This window comes from Schistocerca serialis, chromosome 2, assembly GCF_023864345.2.
Source record: "Schistocerca serialis cubense isolate TAMUIC-IGC-003099 chromosome 2, iqSchSeri2.2, whole genome shotgun sequence".
Lineage (NCBI taxonomy): Eukaryota > Metazoa > Arthropoda > Insecta > Orthoptera > Acrididae > Schistocerca > Schistocerca serialis.
The window spans coordinates 320,974,407-320,991,213 of record NC_064639.1 but is presented as its reverse complement, the minus strand read 5'-3'; the positions used below and the strand labels follow the sequence as shown (position 1 = coordinate 320,991,213).

Genomic DNA, 16,807 nt, shown 5'->3' with positions numbered 1-16,807 from the left:
TTATAGTGGGACCTCAGAACACAGATGTTTTTCTTTTTTTCTGAATAAATAGTGGATTTCACTTCTATACTGATGTGAGAATGTTACAATGTGTCTTGCCTCCAGACACATTACTCCCCACCGCTCTCTCATTGGTTGTGTAGAACTAGCAGCTGACACACACTCCATAATTACGGTGATACCTCATGATGAGCGGCGACAGCATTGCTGTACAAAACACTAAGTACTTCACTAGTTTCTATCTAGACTTTCACCATCTACTGCAGAAATGTATGCTACTGTCGAGCATTTGTCCAATTTTAAAGTCACTTTGATTCAGAGTACAAATGGATTCAGGCAAACTGCAGTTTAAACATGGTAAATGTTCATAAAATGCCGAAGTACACATTGTACATTCCGTAGTTGTCAGCACGGCAAAATCTGCTGCCTACACAACACCCTCCTCCCTCTCTATATTCCTCATAATTCTCATTTCTTGGCCAAGCTGGTGTCATTGTTCCCCCTCCAACCATCCCATAGTGGTGTGTTTCTTGAACAACAGTGAAACACAGATGACAGTATCTTCTAGGGTACAGATCATGTATAACAGCAGCAACATGTATGTAAAAATAAGATCACAATCACGATTCAGTCCAATTCTTGAACTTTTGCTCATCCCACAATCTAGTGATATCTATTGGTACTATCTACACAATGGGCTTTCCCACTGTAATTTATTCTTGTGATAACAACTGCTTTCAGTTTAATGCGATTTTCATTTGTTACACTTTTCATCGTGAAATAATTTTCTTTCTCGTTTCATCCAAATGTCACCATCTAGTTCTAATGCTGAGAATGTTATTCCCCAGTATTCCAAGACGTGAACAGCGACCAAATTTCTCATTTGCAACCCACCTGGTAAATCATTAGTTCTCCATAACCAAATAAAATATTGACCTGGGTTCAGAATCAAGTAATGGATTTCGGGAGACAACATTTTTGCCTTGGAATGTTAGCCTTACTTAAAAAGTAACATGAATGTTTGTACACGGTATCTATAGATCCTTGAGAACTGGTTCGAATACAACACAAGTTTGTAAGCTGATAGAATTTAATGCTATTTCCTCCTGTGTTTCACAAAATTGTCTATTTTTAACCAGAGCAATAGACTGTTGTAGTGGATAATTCATACCTCCTAAACTATCCTTTGCAGCGAGTCAAATGTCAAGCGATTGTTCAAGCCAGATTGACATTGTACTGAGTGCTTTGATATATCAGGAATCTCAAGTGTATTCAAACAAAAGTATTGTTTGCTACGCCCTATCCTTCGGAATTCTTCAAAATAACTTCTACGAAACCTCAATGGCCATGTGTTCATCTGAAAATGTAAGATGACCCCTATAATCACCATTAAACAAAGTAAAAACATTGACCTCAGCAGCAAAAGTTAAACCTGCGAATATAAGACAACCCCCCTATCTTTTGGATGATGATTTGGGAAAGATCCTTGTCTTATAATCAGGTAAATATAGTATTAAGTATTTCAACAATTGTGATTTATAAAGCTCAATAAAATTAAAATAAAAAGACTAGGTTAAAAAACACAAAATCCCCCGAGATTTTATAAAACCCGCTGAGATTTCCCCAATTTTTCCATGTAAAATGTAATACTTAGAGAATTCCTGATTTTCCAAAAAAATTGCCTCCCTTGTTGAAGCACCTGTCTTTGGCGCAGTAGCAAATGTTGTTACATTGTAGAAACTAGAGCACTGTGCAGTTTACAAGATGGTTGTTGGGGATATGAAGTGAATTCTGCGACAACTAATGATGCTCACTCAGTTTATTGCAAGTGCTTCAGGTGTACGGTAAACACTGAATATTGATTTTTGTGTTGGTGTACATTGTAGCTGTATTCAATCTTTAGTATGGATTGTAATCTTTAGTATGGATTGTAGTTGTATTCAATCTTTAGCATGGGCACCATTACACAAACACAGTGAATATTACACAATCGAGAGAGAGAGAGAGAGAGAGAGAGAGAGAGAGAGAGAGAGAGAGAGAGAGAGAGTGGGGAGATGGTAGAGGTGGGGGCTCCTATGTCAAACCACAATATGTGCTCAGAGTTGTCACCTGGCAGGAGGGGGCACATGTGGAGCATGTTGACACAGGCTGAGAGGAAACTGATGACATTGCACGCACAAAATACATTCCTCATCATTCCTATTACTAGCTCATGAGCTCATACCTCTGACAGAACAGCAGCACATTTGTTTGTCTCCGATGACTCAAAAATTGTAGTCTCCTGTCTTTGCTTCTAACAGTTGTTTGCATTCTACACACATGAAATAAATTACCTTCATGCATTTCTGATTATAATATCCCACTTTTTCCATGTTAGTTAGCATATTAATATTACCAAATGGCATACAATCTTATTCACAACTGCCTACAATGTCAACTGACTCAGCAATTGGAATTTTCTCAACTGTTCAAGTTTAACAAACAACGAAGATGTTAAGGAACACTATGACTACTGGGAAATCCCTTATCAACCATACAGTATGATGATTATGGCTGCCGAAAAGAAACCATATATTTCTAGCCAACCTATTCCTGCTTTTATGCCACAGAATATATTAACTTCATCTTAAAATAGTACAAATAAATACAAAATAACAGTTTGCAACACACATATATGTATATATATTCATCTTTTGTTTACAAAACAGTGAGTAAAACTGACAGGTTCATCTCACTAGATCTGCAGAAGATAAAACTGCTGCACCACAGTGAAAAAATTGTGTACATTTTCTATACAGAAACAATGTTCCTGAACAACAATTAAAAAATAATACAAAGCACCTGTACATGATGAACATTAACATGACAAATAAATTCACAGCTTCACAAGAATAACTATTTTGTCATGTGTGTGTGTGTGTGTGTGTGTGCTTTTGGGTGGGGTGGGGATGGGGCATAGTAGGAGAGGAAGGAAATAGTAGAAGGGGGAGAATATTGATATTGCTGAGAGATGTGGTGGATTCATTGTGAAGCAGAGATCAACAGATCTCTCAAATGGAATGTCTTTCAAACTTAACACGCAAATTAACACACTGAAGACACTTGTGAATCAATTAGCATTACCAGATAATCAGACTATGAATTTTACATTTATGAGACATTTTTTAAAGAAATCATCTTCATAAAACATTATAACAGGTTACCCACAATAACACAAATTCTTGTTTCTTTTTTTTTGTATAATCAGTCCCCACAATGAATATATTAATGGAATGGATTAAAACATGATTCTGATGTTCATTTCTCATTGCTATTAGTATTTCTCATGACAGTAATAGCTGAATCAATTAGAACTGCGGCACACTTCTTCAGTAACACAGTATGAAAGATCTGGCCTTATGGAATGACTTATCAAATTGGAATGAATTGGCATTTTTTATTAATATTATTACATTATTAGAACATAAGCAAGGAATTACTGAGAGCCATTAATTTTTCTTTTAAAAAATTTAATGAGCACCATAATGCAGTTCTTCAAAAGTGCTGATGCTGCACATGTGCAACAATAAGTGCCTATTCTTAAAAATGTTTGTGCCATCAATTAAGGTGTAGCCCATGTATCAAACTCATCCACAAATATCATTAAGTAGCAGGCAAAGCACCACATTTAAAATATAATGAAGTTCACTGCTTGAGATGCAAAATGTGGCATACAGTTATGTTAAATTAAAAACTTTCTTGTATTTCACACTTCTATGAAATTACGTAAGTGGTAGCTAACTTTCCTTTGAACAGTTGGAAAGCTCTTCAGAATACGTTACACATATTTAAAAGTTAACCAAAACATTGTTTTTAATGTATTTAAATTCTAATGTTAAAAAGCTGTGAATACTATGTGGCCAAGTAGACACTATTAATTAAATCCTATTAAGCACTTCATAATCCATGTACACATGATGTAGGAAACATTTACAGTAACTGTCAGTTTTAACTGCAGGTCGCAACAACATAGCGAAAATGGTGGGATTTTAAAAATGCAGTCATTTACATAAAACGTAATAGATTTAAACTTGAAAATATATTGATCCCTTAAAATCATTGCATGATTTTATCAATTGGCAATATACTTGGTACATAAATAATGTCCAAATGAAACAAAAATGCTTTTAAGTATAAAATCAAAATACAATGAAAGTATAATGGAATGACCGATTTTTTAAGAGAGACCTGCACTCTTAAAAACAAGAGTTCACTTTGCATTCCTTCAAGAGCACCATTTATAGACATCCCATTATAAATTCTACGTAACAATGGAAACAGGTACTAGACAAGTGTATATCTGTAACAAAAAGTACTGAAGTTGTCTTCAGAACCTTAAAAATATCTCCTTTCCTATGTATTTACACAAGAATGGCTAGTTCAGTATCTATATTATAAACAGACATACAAAATGCAAGGCCAGCTTGGTCTGTTTGTTGCACTCCAAACAAATCATCCTATTACCCACATGAACTGATCAGACCTGAAACAAACAAACATCCACTTTGAACATTAGCATAATGAGAAAATTATTAAATATGCAACAATTAATGAACATACAAAACACTTTACAGCTACATGGGGGGGGGGGGGGGGGGCCTTCAGTTAATTGCAAATGTATGTATATATCACTTTACTAGACACTTCATTATGATAAATACATGGTGTTTCATTAAATGTTTGGAGGAAAAGGCACTACCTTCAGCATTCTCGTATTAATAACATTGGTCTACAAGGAGATATGAGTATAACCAGTTTAGCACCAATGCAACCCAGAGTTACTGCAACTGTTTACACACTCTCTTAACAGTTGCTAAACGTGAAAGTAACAAAACTCAGTGCAACTGCAGCAACAGAGTATGAGATTCTGCTGCACCTAATCAAATATCCCATGCTTGTTATGCATCACTTTACATACAGCAACAATCCCGGCAAAGCAGTTCCAGTGAAGAGAAAATACCGCATCGAAATTATTGATGGCAATTCCACACCATCATACCATTTCACATTTTCTGGTCAACATATAAGGGTGTTCTCTCCTCCCTCAACCCCCCCCCCCCCCCCCACACCACCACCACCACCACCACCACCACCACCACCCCAGAAGCTCAAGTAAAACACACAGCATGAAACACAAGTAAAGGTAGCCCTTTAGACAGACACGTGAGAGATGAACAACAACACTCACCTGTACTTGTTGATGAGCCTCATTTTTAATGGTGACGGTAGTTTCATCTGACAAAGCAACCACTAACAATTTCAGCCACAGTGAAAAGCCTTTATCACCCAAAGATACGGTGGGGTGGTAAATGAATAATAGCTATTTTTAGTACAGTTCCATGTAGCTGGCCATGTACTGTCATATAAAATATAAAACCAACAGGAATTATGTTTCACCTTTGTAAGATAAGCCTATCTTCTTGCTGCGTATGACGACAGCAACTGGTATGGCGGCCCAACTTGTTGGTTTTTGCACCACAACATGTAATTCTGGCCACCTTGGCTTTCACTTTTAGCACATTTCTCTGATACTTTTGTGGAATGTTTCAATGCCACCCAGTAACATGTGTTAACTTTTAAATGCTGGTTGTTGTTGTTGTTGTGGTCTTCAGTCCTGAGACTGGTTTGATGCAGCTCTCCATGCTACTCTATCCTGTGCAAGATTCTTCATCTCCCAGTACCTACTGCAACCTACATCCTTCTGAATCTGCTTAGTGTATTGATCTCTTGGTCTCCCTCTACGATTTTTACCCTCCACGCTGCCCTCCAATGCTAAATTTGTGATCCCTTGATGCCTCAAAACATGTCCTACCAACCGATCCCTTCTTCTAGTCAAGTTGTGCCACAAACTTCTCTTCTCCCCAATCCTATTCAATACCTCCTCATTAGTTACGTGATCTACCCACCTTATCTTCAGCATTCTTCTGTAGCACCACATTTCGAAAGCTTCTATTCTCTTCTTGTCCAAACTGGTTAACGTCCATGTTTCACTTCCATACATGGCTACACTCCATACAAATACTTTCAGATACGACTTCCTGACACTTAAATCTATACTCGATGTTAACAAATTTCTCTTCTTCAGAAACGATTTCCTTGCCATTGCCAGTCTACATTTTATATCCTCTCTACTTCAACCATCATCAGTTATTTTACTCCCTAAATAGCAAAACTCCTTTACTACTTTAAGTGTCTCATTTCCTAATCTAATCCCCTCAGCATCACCCGATTTAATTTGACTACATTCCATTATCCTCGTTTTGCTCTTGTTGATGTTCATCTTATATCCTCCTTTCAAGACACTGTCCATTCCGTTCAACTGCTCTTCCAAGTCCTTTGCTGTCTCTGACAGAATTACAATGTCATCGGCGAACCTCAAAGTTTTTACTTCTTCTCCATGAATTTTAATACCTACTCCGAATTTTTCTTTTGTTTCCTTTACTGCTTGCTCAATATACAGATTGAATAACATCGGGGAGAGGCTACAACCCTGTCTCACTCCTTTCCCAACCACTGCTTCCCTTTCATACCCCTCGACTCTTATAATTGCCATCTGGTTTCTGTACAAATTGTAAATAGCCTTTCGCTCCCTGTATTTTAACCCTGCCACCTTCAGAATTTGAAAGAGAGTATTCCAGTTAACGTTGTCAAAAGCTTTCTCTAAGTCTACAAATGCTAGAAACGTAGGTTTGCCTTTTCTTAATCTTTCTTCTAAGATAAGTCGTAAAGTTAGTATTGCCTCACGTGTTCCAACATTTCTACGGAATCCAAACTGATCTTCCCCGAGGTCGGCTTCTACCAGTTTTTCCATTCATCTGTAAAGAATTCGCGTTAGTATTTTGCAGCTGTGACTTATTAAACTGATAGTTCAGTAATTTTCACATCTGTCAACACCTGCTTTCTTTGGGATTGGAATTATTATATTCTTCTTGAAGTCTGTGGGTATTTTGCCTGTCTCATACATCTTGCGCACCAGATGGTAGAGTTTTGTCATGACTGGCTCTCCCAAGGCCATCAGTAGTTCTAATGGAATGTTGTCTACTCCCGGGGCCTTGTTTCGACTCAGGTCTTTCAGTGCTCTGTCAAACTCTTCACGCAGTATCTTATCTCCCATTTCATCTTCATCTACATCCTCTTCCATTTCCATAATATTGTCCTCAAGTACATCGCCCTTGTATAAACCCTCTATATACTCCTTCCACCTTTCTGCCTTCCCTTCTTTGCTTAGAACTGGGTTGCCATCTGAGCTCCTGATATTCATACAAGTGGTTCTCTTCTCTCCAAAGGTCTCTTTAATTTTCCTGTAGGCAGTATCTATCTTACCCCTAGTGAGACAAGCCTCTACATCCTTATATTTGTCCTCTAGCCATCCCTGCTTAGCCATTTTCCACTTCCTGTCGATCTCATTTTTGAGACGTTTGTATTCCTTTTTTGCCTGCTTCATTTACTGCATTTTTATATTTTCTCCTTTCATCAATTAAATTCAATATTTCTTCTATTACCCAAGGATTTCTACTAGCCCTCGTCTTTTCACCTACTTGATCCTCTGCTGCCTTCACTACTTCATCCCTCAGAGCTACCCATTCTTCTTCTACTGTATTTCTTTCCCCAATTCCTGTCAATTGTTCCCTTATGCTCTCCCTGAAACTCTGTACAACCTCTGGTTCTTTCAGTTTATCCACGTCCCATCTCCTTAAATTCCCGCCTTTTTGCAGTTTCTTCAGTTTCAATCTGCAGCTCATAACCAATAGATTGTGGTCAGAATCCACATCTGCCCCTGGAAATGTCTTACAATTTAAAACCTGGTTCCTAAATCTCTGTCTTACCATTATGTAATCTATCTGATACCTTTTAGTATCTCCAGGATTCTTCCAGGTATACAACCTTCTTTTATGATTCTTGAACCAAGTGTTAGCTATGATTAAGTTATGCTCTGTGCAAAATTCTACAAGGCGGCTTCCTCTTTCATTTCTTCCCCCCAATCCATATTCACCTACTATGTTTCCTTCTCTCCCTTTTCCTACTGACGAATTCCAGTCACCCATGACTATTAAATTTTTGTCTCCCTTCACTGCCTGAATAATTTCTTTTATCTCATCATACATTTCATCAATTTCTTCATCATCTGCAGACCTAGTTGGCATATAAACTTGTACTACTGTAGTAGGCATGGGCTTTGTGTCTATCTTGGCCACAATAATGCGTTCACTATGCTGTTTGTAGTAGCTAACCTGCACTCCTATTTTTTATTCATTATTAAACCTACTCCTGCATTACCCCTATTTGATTTTGTATTTATAACCCTGTAATCACCTGACCAGAAGTCTTGTTCCTCCTGCCACCAAACTTCACTAGTTCCCACTATATCTAACTTTAACCTATCCATTTCCCTTTTTAAATTTTCTAACCTACGTGCCCGATTAAGGGATCTGACATTCCACGCTCTGATCCGTAGAATGCCAGTTTTCTTTCTCCTGATAACGACGTCCTCTTGAGTAGTCCCCGCCCGGAGATCCGAATGGGGGACTATTTTACCTCCGGAATATTTTACCTAAGAAGACACCAACATCATTTAATCATATAGTAAAGCTGCATGTCCTCGGGAGAAATTACAGCTGTAGTTTCCCCTTGCTTTCAGCCGTTCGCAGTACCAGCACAGCAAGGCCGTTTTGGTTAATGTTACAAGGCCAGATCAGTCAATCATCCAGACTGTTGCCCCTGCAACTACTGAAAATGCTGCTGCCCCTCTTCAGGAACCACATGTTTGTCTGGCCTCTCAACAGATACCCCTCCGTTGTGGTTGCACCTACGGTACGGCCATCTGTATCGCTGAGGCACGCAAGCCTCCCCACCAACGGCAAGGTCCATGGTTCATGGGGGGTAAATGCTGGTAAAAAGGGTATATTGTTGAACTTAAAAAACCATACTTTCTTCAATATCTCAGTTTAAACAAAAGAGGATTTATCATGCAATCAAATTACATCCACCTGTGCTTACTATCATTTTTTAAATATCTTGTTCTTATATCTTTAATCATTCTCAAAATAAATGGAGTGCTACATCTTATACAATCCACCCTGTAAATGCCTACTAGCTCCACAGATAATGGAGACTGAAAAAATGTAGGCCGAAATAAAAGATTATATTCAGCACATTAATGGAGATGAAAATTAAATTGTGATTAGGGGACTGGAATGTCACAGTAAGAGAAGAAAAAGTAGCAAAGGCAATCGGACCTGAATAAGTTATAATAACTAAGGTTATTTAGTGCAAGAATGCAAAGTCTCACAGTGATAACACCGAACAAAAAGTTCTTTGGTTTCAATCCATGTAGAGTGATTAAAATTATGCGAGCTTTCAGCCCAGTGCTCCTTCGCCACTGTCATACTGTCAAGCGGTATGACTGTCAATGGGCTGCTGGTATGCCCTTATATAATAGCTGCCAGTAGCAACGTCATTGGTGTTCACGTCATCACCGTATATGGGTATATGTTGACACGGCTTTCAATGGGCCTGCTTGAATCGTACGATCAACAGATCCCGCATCACCCTCTACTTAGGGTGTTATCGAAGATTTTTATTTCAGTGGTGTCTTTAATTACACAGCCCCAGATTAGAGCAAGCCAAAACAGAGGTCCTGTCGAATTTTATCTGATGACTGTTTTCTACAGAAGGCTCAGCTGAAATGATTTCTTAGGGTAGTGTACGCAATAAAACATCTCATGCTTCTTCCTACAATGTTCCAAAGTGCATTCTTTTTGTCCAACATAAAACTGGCCCTACTCTCAAGATATCTTGTTGACCCCAAGTGTTCTAATACCTGCTGCATCTTTTAATTGGTCTCAGCAATTGACAGATTTTTGTCAGGGACCTGAAGATTGATTTTAGTTTGTCTCTTTTTAGTGGGTAGCTAATACTACTTGACATAGAGCCACAGAATGGCATGAAAGCAAGTTTCTTTCCCTGCTCCTCGTTAGTGATCTTATTGTGATTCTTGTTTAAATCACTTCATTTATTTAATGAACGTTATAGCTGTTGTTCCTGAAGACCTCGCTTAGGTTTCTCAGCACATGAGGCAGGCTATCAGCATCTGAAATCATTCTTGGATGGTGCATCAAAGTTTGTAAGACCGTATGCTTATGTACCAGGTGATGATGAGTGACGGCAACCACTTAACAGATCAGTGTGGGTAGGTTATCTATGGATGCTGTGGTCAAGGCATCCATTTTGTTTGCGGCAGATGAGGATGTTGAGCAAGGACAGTGTATTATCTTTTTTCTACCTCCATCACGAACTGGATGTTACTGTTAATGCCAATCCGGTGTTCCAAGAACTTGTCAAGTTTCTCATACCCATAGGGTCCAATGACGAGTATGTCATCAGTCTATTGAAAGAAACAACTAGGCTCTAATGGCAAAGGCAACATCCTCAAATTTCTCCAAGAAGACGGAGCTAACAGCTTACCAAATGCAATGCCAAACACCTTATCATAAACTGGCTGTTGCACAGAAACTGAGAAGACCTAAGAGTGCGCCTAAACAGCTCAACCCATGTCACTCACAAAGAACTCAATACTTGATTAAAAGAGACTCTTAGAGGCACATTCATAAACAGCACCACCACACTGAAACTAACCATAAGGTCACCCTCACCAACTCTAAGACTGTTAATTCAGCTGATAAAATCTACTGAGTTCGCAGTCTCACACATGTGGACCAAGGAGACGGGTCAAGTACTTTGCCAACTTGTATGTTGGTGAACCAATGGTGGATATGATGACGTGCAATGGTGACCTGTCCTCGTGGATCCTCCATAAAGCATAAGCAGTTGGTGGTGTAGGTGCCTGTACGAGACTATTTTTGGCCACACTGTTTTCCACAAAAAGCACTTGAGAGGTTCTGATGTCCTCTTCATTATTGTCAATGCTGGGCTGCATGGGAGTTTGCAGTAAGTACCTTCACATCATAATCCACTTATTCCAAATTAATGGATGCACTGCCCTTGTCAGCAGGAAGGACCACAATCCTTCCATCATTTCGTAGTGCTAGCAGACTGCTGTGCTCAGTTCTGGTAATGATGGCTGCCGGTAACTTTGCGTCATGAGAATATGGCTCTTTACACCCTAAATTTTGCCTACTGTTCATCTGGGAGCTTGCGGACTGCCTGTTCAAAGCCACTTACTGTATCACACACAGGAATATCCCATGACAAAGATGCAAAAATTAAGACCTTTCTTCTACATTTACATGACTACTCTGCAACTCACAGTTAAGTTCCTGGCAGAGCGGTCTTTGAACCATCTTCTCTTCTGTTCCACTCTCTAACAGCATATGGGAAAAATGAACACTTGAATCTTACTATACAAGCTCTGATTTCTGTTATTTTATTATAGTGATCATTTCTTCCTATGTAGGTTGATGACTATAAAATAATTTCACATTCAAAGGAGAAAAAGTTGGCGATTTAAAGTTCATGAAAAGATCTTGCCGCAGCAAGAAATGGCCCCCCCCCCCCCCTTTTTTTTTTTTTTTACATGATTGTCGCGACAACTGGCTTATCATATCCAGGACACTCTCATCCCTATTTCGTGATAATACAAAATGTGCTGCCCTTCTTTGAACTTTTATCACGTCCTCCATCAATCTTATTTGGTCATGATCCCCTACAGCACAGTAATACTCTAGTGGAGGATGTACAAGAATAGTGTAGGCAGTCTCTTTAGTCGACCTGTTGCATCTTCTTCTACCTGTTTTGCCAGTAAAATGCAGTCTTTGGTTTGTCTTCGCCTCAACATTATCTACATGATCATTCCAGCTTAAGTTAATCACGATTGCAATTGATAAGTATTTAGTCACATTGACGAGCCTTTAGATTTTTTTGATTTATCATCTAATCGAAATTTAACAGATTTCTTTTTGTAATCTTGTGGATGAAACCACGGCTTTTCTCATTAGATGAGGTTTTTTTCCCCACATTCGTCACTCAAAAAATACAGTGTCTTCTTATATTCACAGATTAAACTATTGCTGCTGAGATCAACATTTTTACATTTTTTAGCATACTATATAGGGATAGTCTTACATTTTTAGGGGTCGTCTTCCATGCAGAGATGAAGCTTTGGTTATTGAGGCCACGGTTATATTTATTTTGAAGACTTCGGATGGGCAGGGCTCGGCAAATGTTATTTGCATTCCAACAGGTTCGAGATTTCCTAGTATGATGAAGCACTTCACTTAATACAACATGATGCTGCTCGAACAATCACGACATTGACTCAGGGAGTGCTAATATAAGATACATGCGAGAAACTACCAGCCCCTACAGCAGTCTATTGCTCTAATTAAAATTTGACAATTCTGTGAAATGAAGGAGAAAACAGCACTAAATTCTATCTTCTTGTAAACTTTTATTGTATTTGAAAAGGTCTACGTTTCATGTTCTCAAACACATATGGATACCATATATGGGCATCAATGCCACTGTTTAGTTAAACATAACTTTCAAAAATGGAAATGGTGTCCTCCAGTAAACATTACTTGATCTCGAACACAGACCAATATTTAATTCGGACATGAAAACGATTTATTAAGTGGACTGCAAATGAGAAATTTGATTACTGTTCATGTACTAGAATTCCGGGTAAAAATGTTACCAGATTTATAACATGAAGACATTCTGTTGAAACAAGAAGGAAAATTAATCCACAAAGAAATGTCTAACAAAGGAAATAATTCACATTAAACTGACTGTAATTGTTATCGTGAGAATAAATTACAGCGACAAGACCATTGTGAAGATAGAACCAAGAAACGTCACCAGATCACAGGACATGCAAAAGTTCAAGAATGAGAATGAATCGTAATTGGGATCTTTTATTACATATTAGCTGGTGTTATTATGTGTGACCTGCACACTAGAAGATAATGCAGTCTGTTTTTCACAGTTGCTCAAGCTCAGCCCTACGAAAGGGGAACAGTGACACCAGGTCAGCTTAGAGCTATGATGATTGCTGGGCTGGAAGTGGAGAGCGAACAGCAAATTTCATAGTGTTGCCAACTATGGGAACCTGTACCACATAATTTGTCTTTTTATGAACATCTACCACATCTAAACTGTGGTTTGCAGGAATCCATCTGTAGTCAGAATCAGACTGACTTTAAAACTGAACGCACACTCCACAGTAGTATTCATTTCTACAGGAGAAAATAAGTGTCTAGATGTGGGTCAGCTGTGTATGCCAATGAGAGAGCAGCAGGCGGGCAATATGTTTGGAAGCAAGAGACTTGTAAACTCTCGTGTCAGTACAGAAGAAAAATTTGATATGTGTTCAGAAGAAAAGCAGCTGTTTTCTCAGGTCCCACCATAACGACAACCTCAGAAATAGCAACATATCGAGAAGAAACTGTCAAATATTTCTGACAATGAAGACATAAATTTTGCAGCTGTTCCATTAGGATGGTGATGATTACAAATGTGATACCACAGACTACTGGGTTAGTAAATAAAAAAGGTAGAAAAGGAAACAATCTGAATAATTAGTATAATCATTCCTTTTTGTTTATTTTATTTCCCCTAGTATTATCAAAATGTAGACCATCAATAAATAGCATAAGTTTGGAGATATATAATATTAACTTTTTGGCAGATACTTTATATCAATAAAACAGTTTTTATCTCTAATTCACAAAATGTAAAAAATAAATTTTCCACGAAGCCTTTCGAAAAATGGGGCATCTTACATTCAGGATCGCCTTATTCTCGGGTTAATAGGGTATACAATAGGGTATATATATATAATAGGGTATATATAAAAGGTAAATAGGTAGGTAATAGGTTAATAGGTAAAAGGGTAGGTAAAATAGATTTACATGAATCAGAAACAGCAGAGGGCCTATAACACTTTCTTGGAGAACACAGGATATCACTTCCGTTTTACTTTACTTTCCATCGATTACTACATAGCATGACATTTCTGAGAGGAAATAAGGGATTCAGTTGCAAAACTGATGCAATACTCCCTAGACACACACATTTGATTGGAAGTCTCTTGTGAAAATTGGCATCAAAGGCTTCTGAAAATCTACAAATATAGAAGCAAATTGAGATCCCTGTCAACAGCACTCATTACTTCTTGAAAGTAAAGAGCTGTTTAGGTTTCACAAGAATGATTTTTCTGTATCCCCACTGATTGTGTGACAACAGACCATTCATTACCGTCAAGGTAATTTATAAAGTCAGTGCAATATATGTTCCAATATCTTACTGAAAATTGAAATTAGTGATCTGGGTCTGTAATTCAACGTATTACTACTATTTTCTTTCTTTAGTATTGGTGTGCCATGTGCAACTGCCAGTTTTTTGATACAGATCTTTCATTGAGTGAGTAGTTTTGTGTATGATTGCTAAATATGAGCTATTGGATCAGCATACTCTGAATGGAACCTTTATGGCATGCTACCTGGACTGGAAGATTTGTATTTATTGATTGCTTGATGCTGCTTTGCTACAACAAGGATATCTACTTCTATGTTATTTGTCTATTTGTGATGCAACTCGAGTTTTCTTTGAACTGTTAAGCAACTATATCAAGTATTGGGGGTGCGGGGGCAGATTGGTAAACAGAACCCACTATTAATTTATTATGGTTGTCAAGTATAATCCACACCATCTCAGAGGAACTATCTACTCAAACTTCACTACGAGGTAAATATATTCTAACAGCAACAAAAACACTGCCACAAACCGTAATTTATCTAACATTTCTAAACGCTACTACGTCATTTGTTAAAATTTGAGCTCAACTTGTCTCTGGATTTAGTCATCTTTCGATACCTATAATGATTTGAGCTGCAGTGCTTTCTATTTGCACTTGGAACTCTAGTTTCTTTCCCACACAGCTACAACAGTGTACAACTACAATACTGATTGTTACTATGTCTACAATCTTCCTGCACTCTTCTCGCACCCTTTGAAATTGGAGCCCTTTCTGCACTTCCCCCCTGAGACCCTCTAACCTCGCAAAACAGCCCAGTTCATTACACGCAGCCACTGCTAGCCATGTAGCCACCTCCTGTGTGCAGTTGACAATTGGCCTACGAAGTGGAACCCAAAACGCCACCACCCTATGGCACAAATCGATATATCCTACACACTCGCAGAACCATCTGATCCTCCGATTCAGACCCTCCACTTGGCTTTATACCAATGGTCTGCAGTTGACCCTGTCAAAGGTGCTACAGAGTGTGACTTCTGCCTTCATCCTGTAAGCAAGACTGGAAGCGTTACCACTTCATCTAGCCTGCCGATACCGAAGAGAATCTATTCTGATCCAAAGTGTCACACATCCTTATTACCGACATGGGTCACCACCTGTAGTTGGCTGCACATTGTGCTCTCCGTGGTATCCAGAAGCACTTGTTTAACATCTCGAATGACTCCTTCCAGTACTCACACAGAGTTTACACTGGATTTCTTCCTCTCCTTGGCAGCCTTTTCTTTAAGGGGTTCCATTATATGCCTGATATTGGAGCCCCCAACCATCTGTAAGCCCACCCTCTGCGAATACCCAGATCCTGCGGTTCGAAAGGCTTCCTCTGGAACAGGGTGATCAACTGCATATGGCCTAGGGCCTTTGTCAGCCACGGACAGTGCTCAGAACCTGTTAGTCAGATGAAATGGGGAGATCCTTCGATCAGCTCCCCAAAAAGTCTTTTGCTGCCTGCCACATCTTGAAACACCCTCCAACTCGACCATGGGTGAGGTGCCACCCTCAATGCGGGTAAGAGCAAGGGGGAACACAGTAGTGTACCAATCAGGCGACACGAGTACCTTGCTGGATGTACCTTTTATTTCTACATCCAGCCTCCTACAGCAATGGCCACTGGTAATATCCTTCAGCTGTGCGATTATAGCCAGCACCTGGAGCTGCGAGCAGAGGTCACTAACTCAGCTCACATCTGAACACAGCAAACACAGCCCCTATACAATATAAAGTCGGAGAAGCTATAAAATAAACTGTGGTTAAAATTCAGAACTCACAAATGAAACATATCACTCTGAAATGCTGCTGCGTGGATGGGAGTTGCTGATCAGCTAATGAATTCTACAGTTTTAACTGTTCTTATGTGTCTACATTGCACCCATGTCAATATCTCTCGCCTTCAAGATGATGGGAGGGTTCATTCTGAGGATCTGTAGTCTGCACTGTTGTGTTGTGGAAGGTGGCTGAACTTTCCTTTCTGCCCCATTGTAGAGGCCTCTGACAAAAATCTGCAATTTCTAATACCATTTGAAGATGCAGCACGTCTCTGAACACCCTGGTGTCTACAAGATATCTTGCAAATGTTGGCCATTTTACCAGACAATCAGCACACATGGGAAGGGGCACGATAGATTTTATCAAGTATGCTATCCTCAGAAATCCGCTTTAGCTAGGCATGCTTTAGAAAACAATCACTGGATAAGATTTGACAAAACCTCCATTGTGGTTCTCACTTACAGCTTCTGGGACTGAATTAAAGATGCCATTGAAATAAAAATCACAGATAACATCCTAAATACAGATGGCAGTCTGCAGCTCAGCACGACGTGCAATCCAGTAATCATGCAACTGAAGTGGGCACATCGAAAGCTGTGTCAACATATGCCCATAAATGGCAATACTGCGAACACCAGTGACTTTGCCGCTGGCAGCTATTGTATACAAGGGCATATCTGCAGCTCACTGGTAGTCATACTACTTCACAATAGTATTGGAGCGCTCAGTTTG

At 39.0% G+C, this 16,807-nt stretch overlaps 1 protein-coding gene across 1 annotated transcript in view; it reads right to left on the bottom strand.

The window, feature by feature from the left end:
- Window positions 1-2,905: 2,905 nt before the first annotated feature.
- LOC126457122 (glutamate--cysteine ligase catalytic subunit) overlaps window positions 2,906-16,807 on the bottom strand; it is a 126,534-nt gene continuing 112,632 nt past the window's right edge. Inside the window, exon 12 of the mRNA XM_050093179.1 lies at window positions 2,906-4,522. Within this exon, the coding sequence (XP_049949136.1) occupies window positions 4,500-4,522 (23 nt within the window). The 3' untranslated portion in view covers window positions 2,906-4,499. The remainder of the gene's footprint in view (window positions 4,523-16,807) is intronic.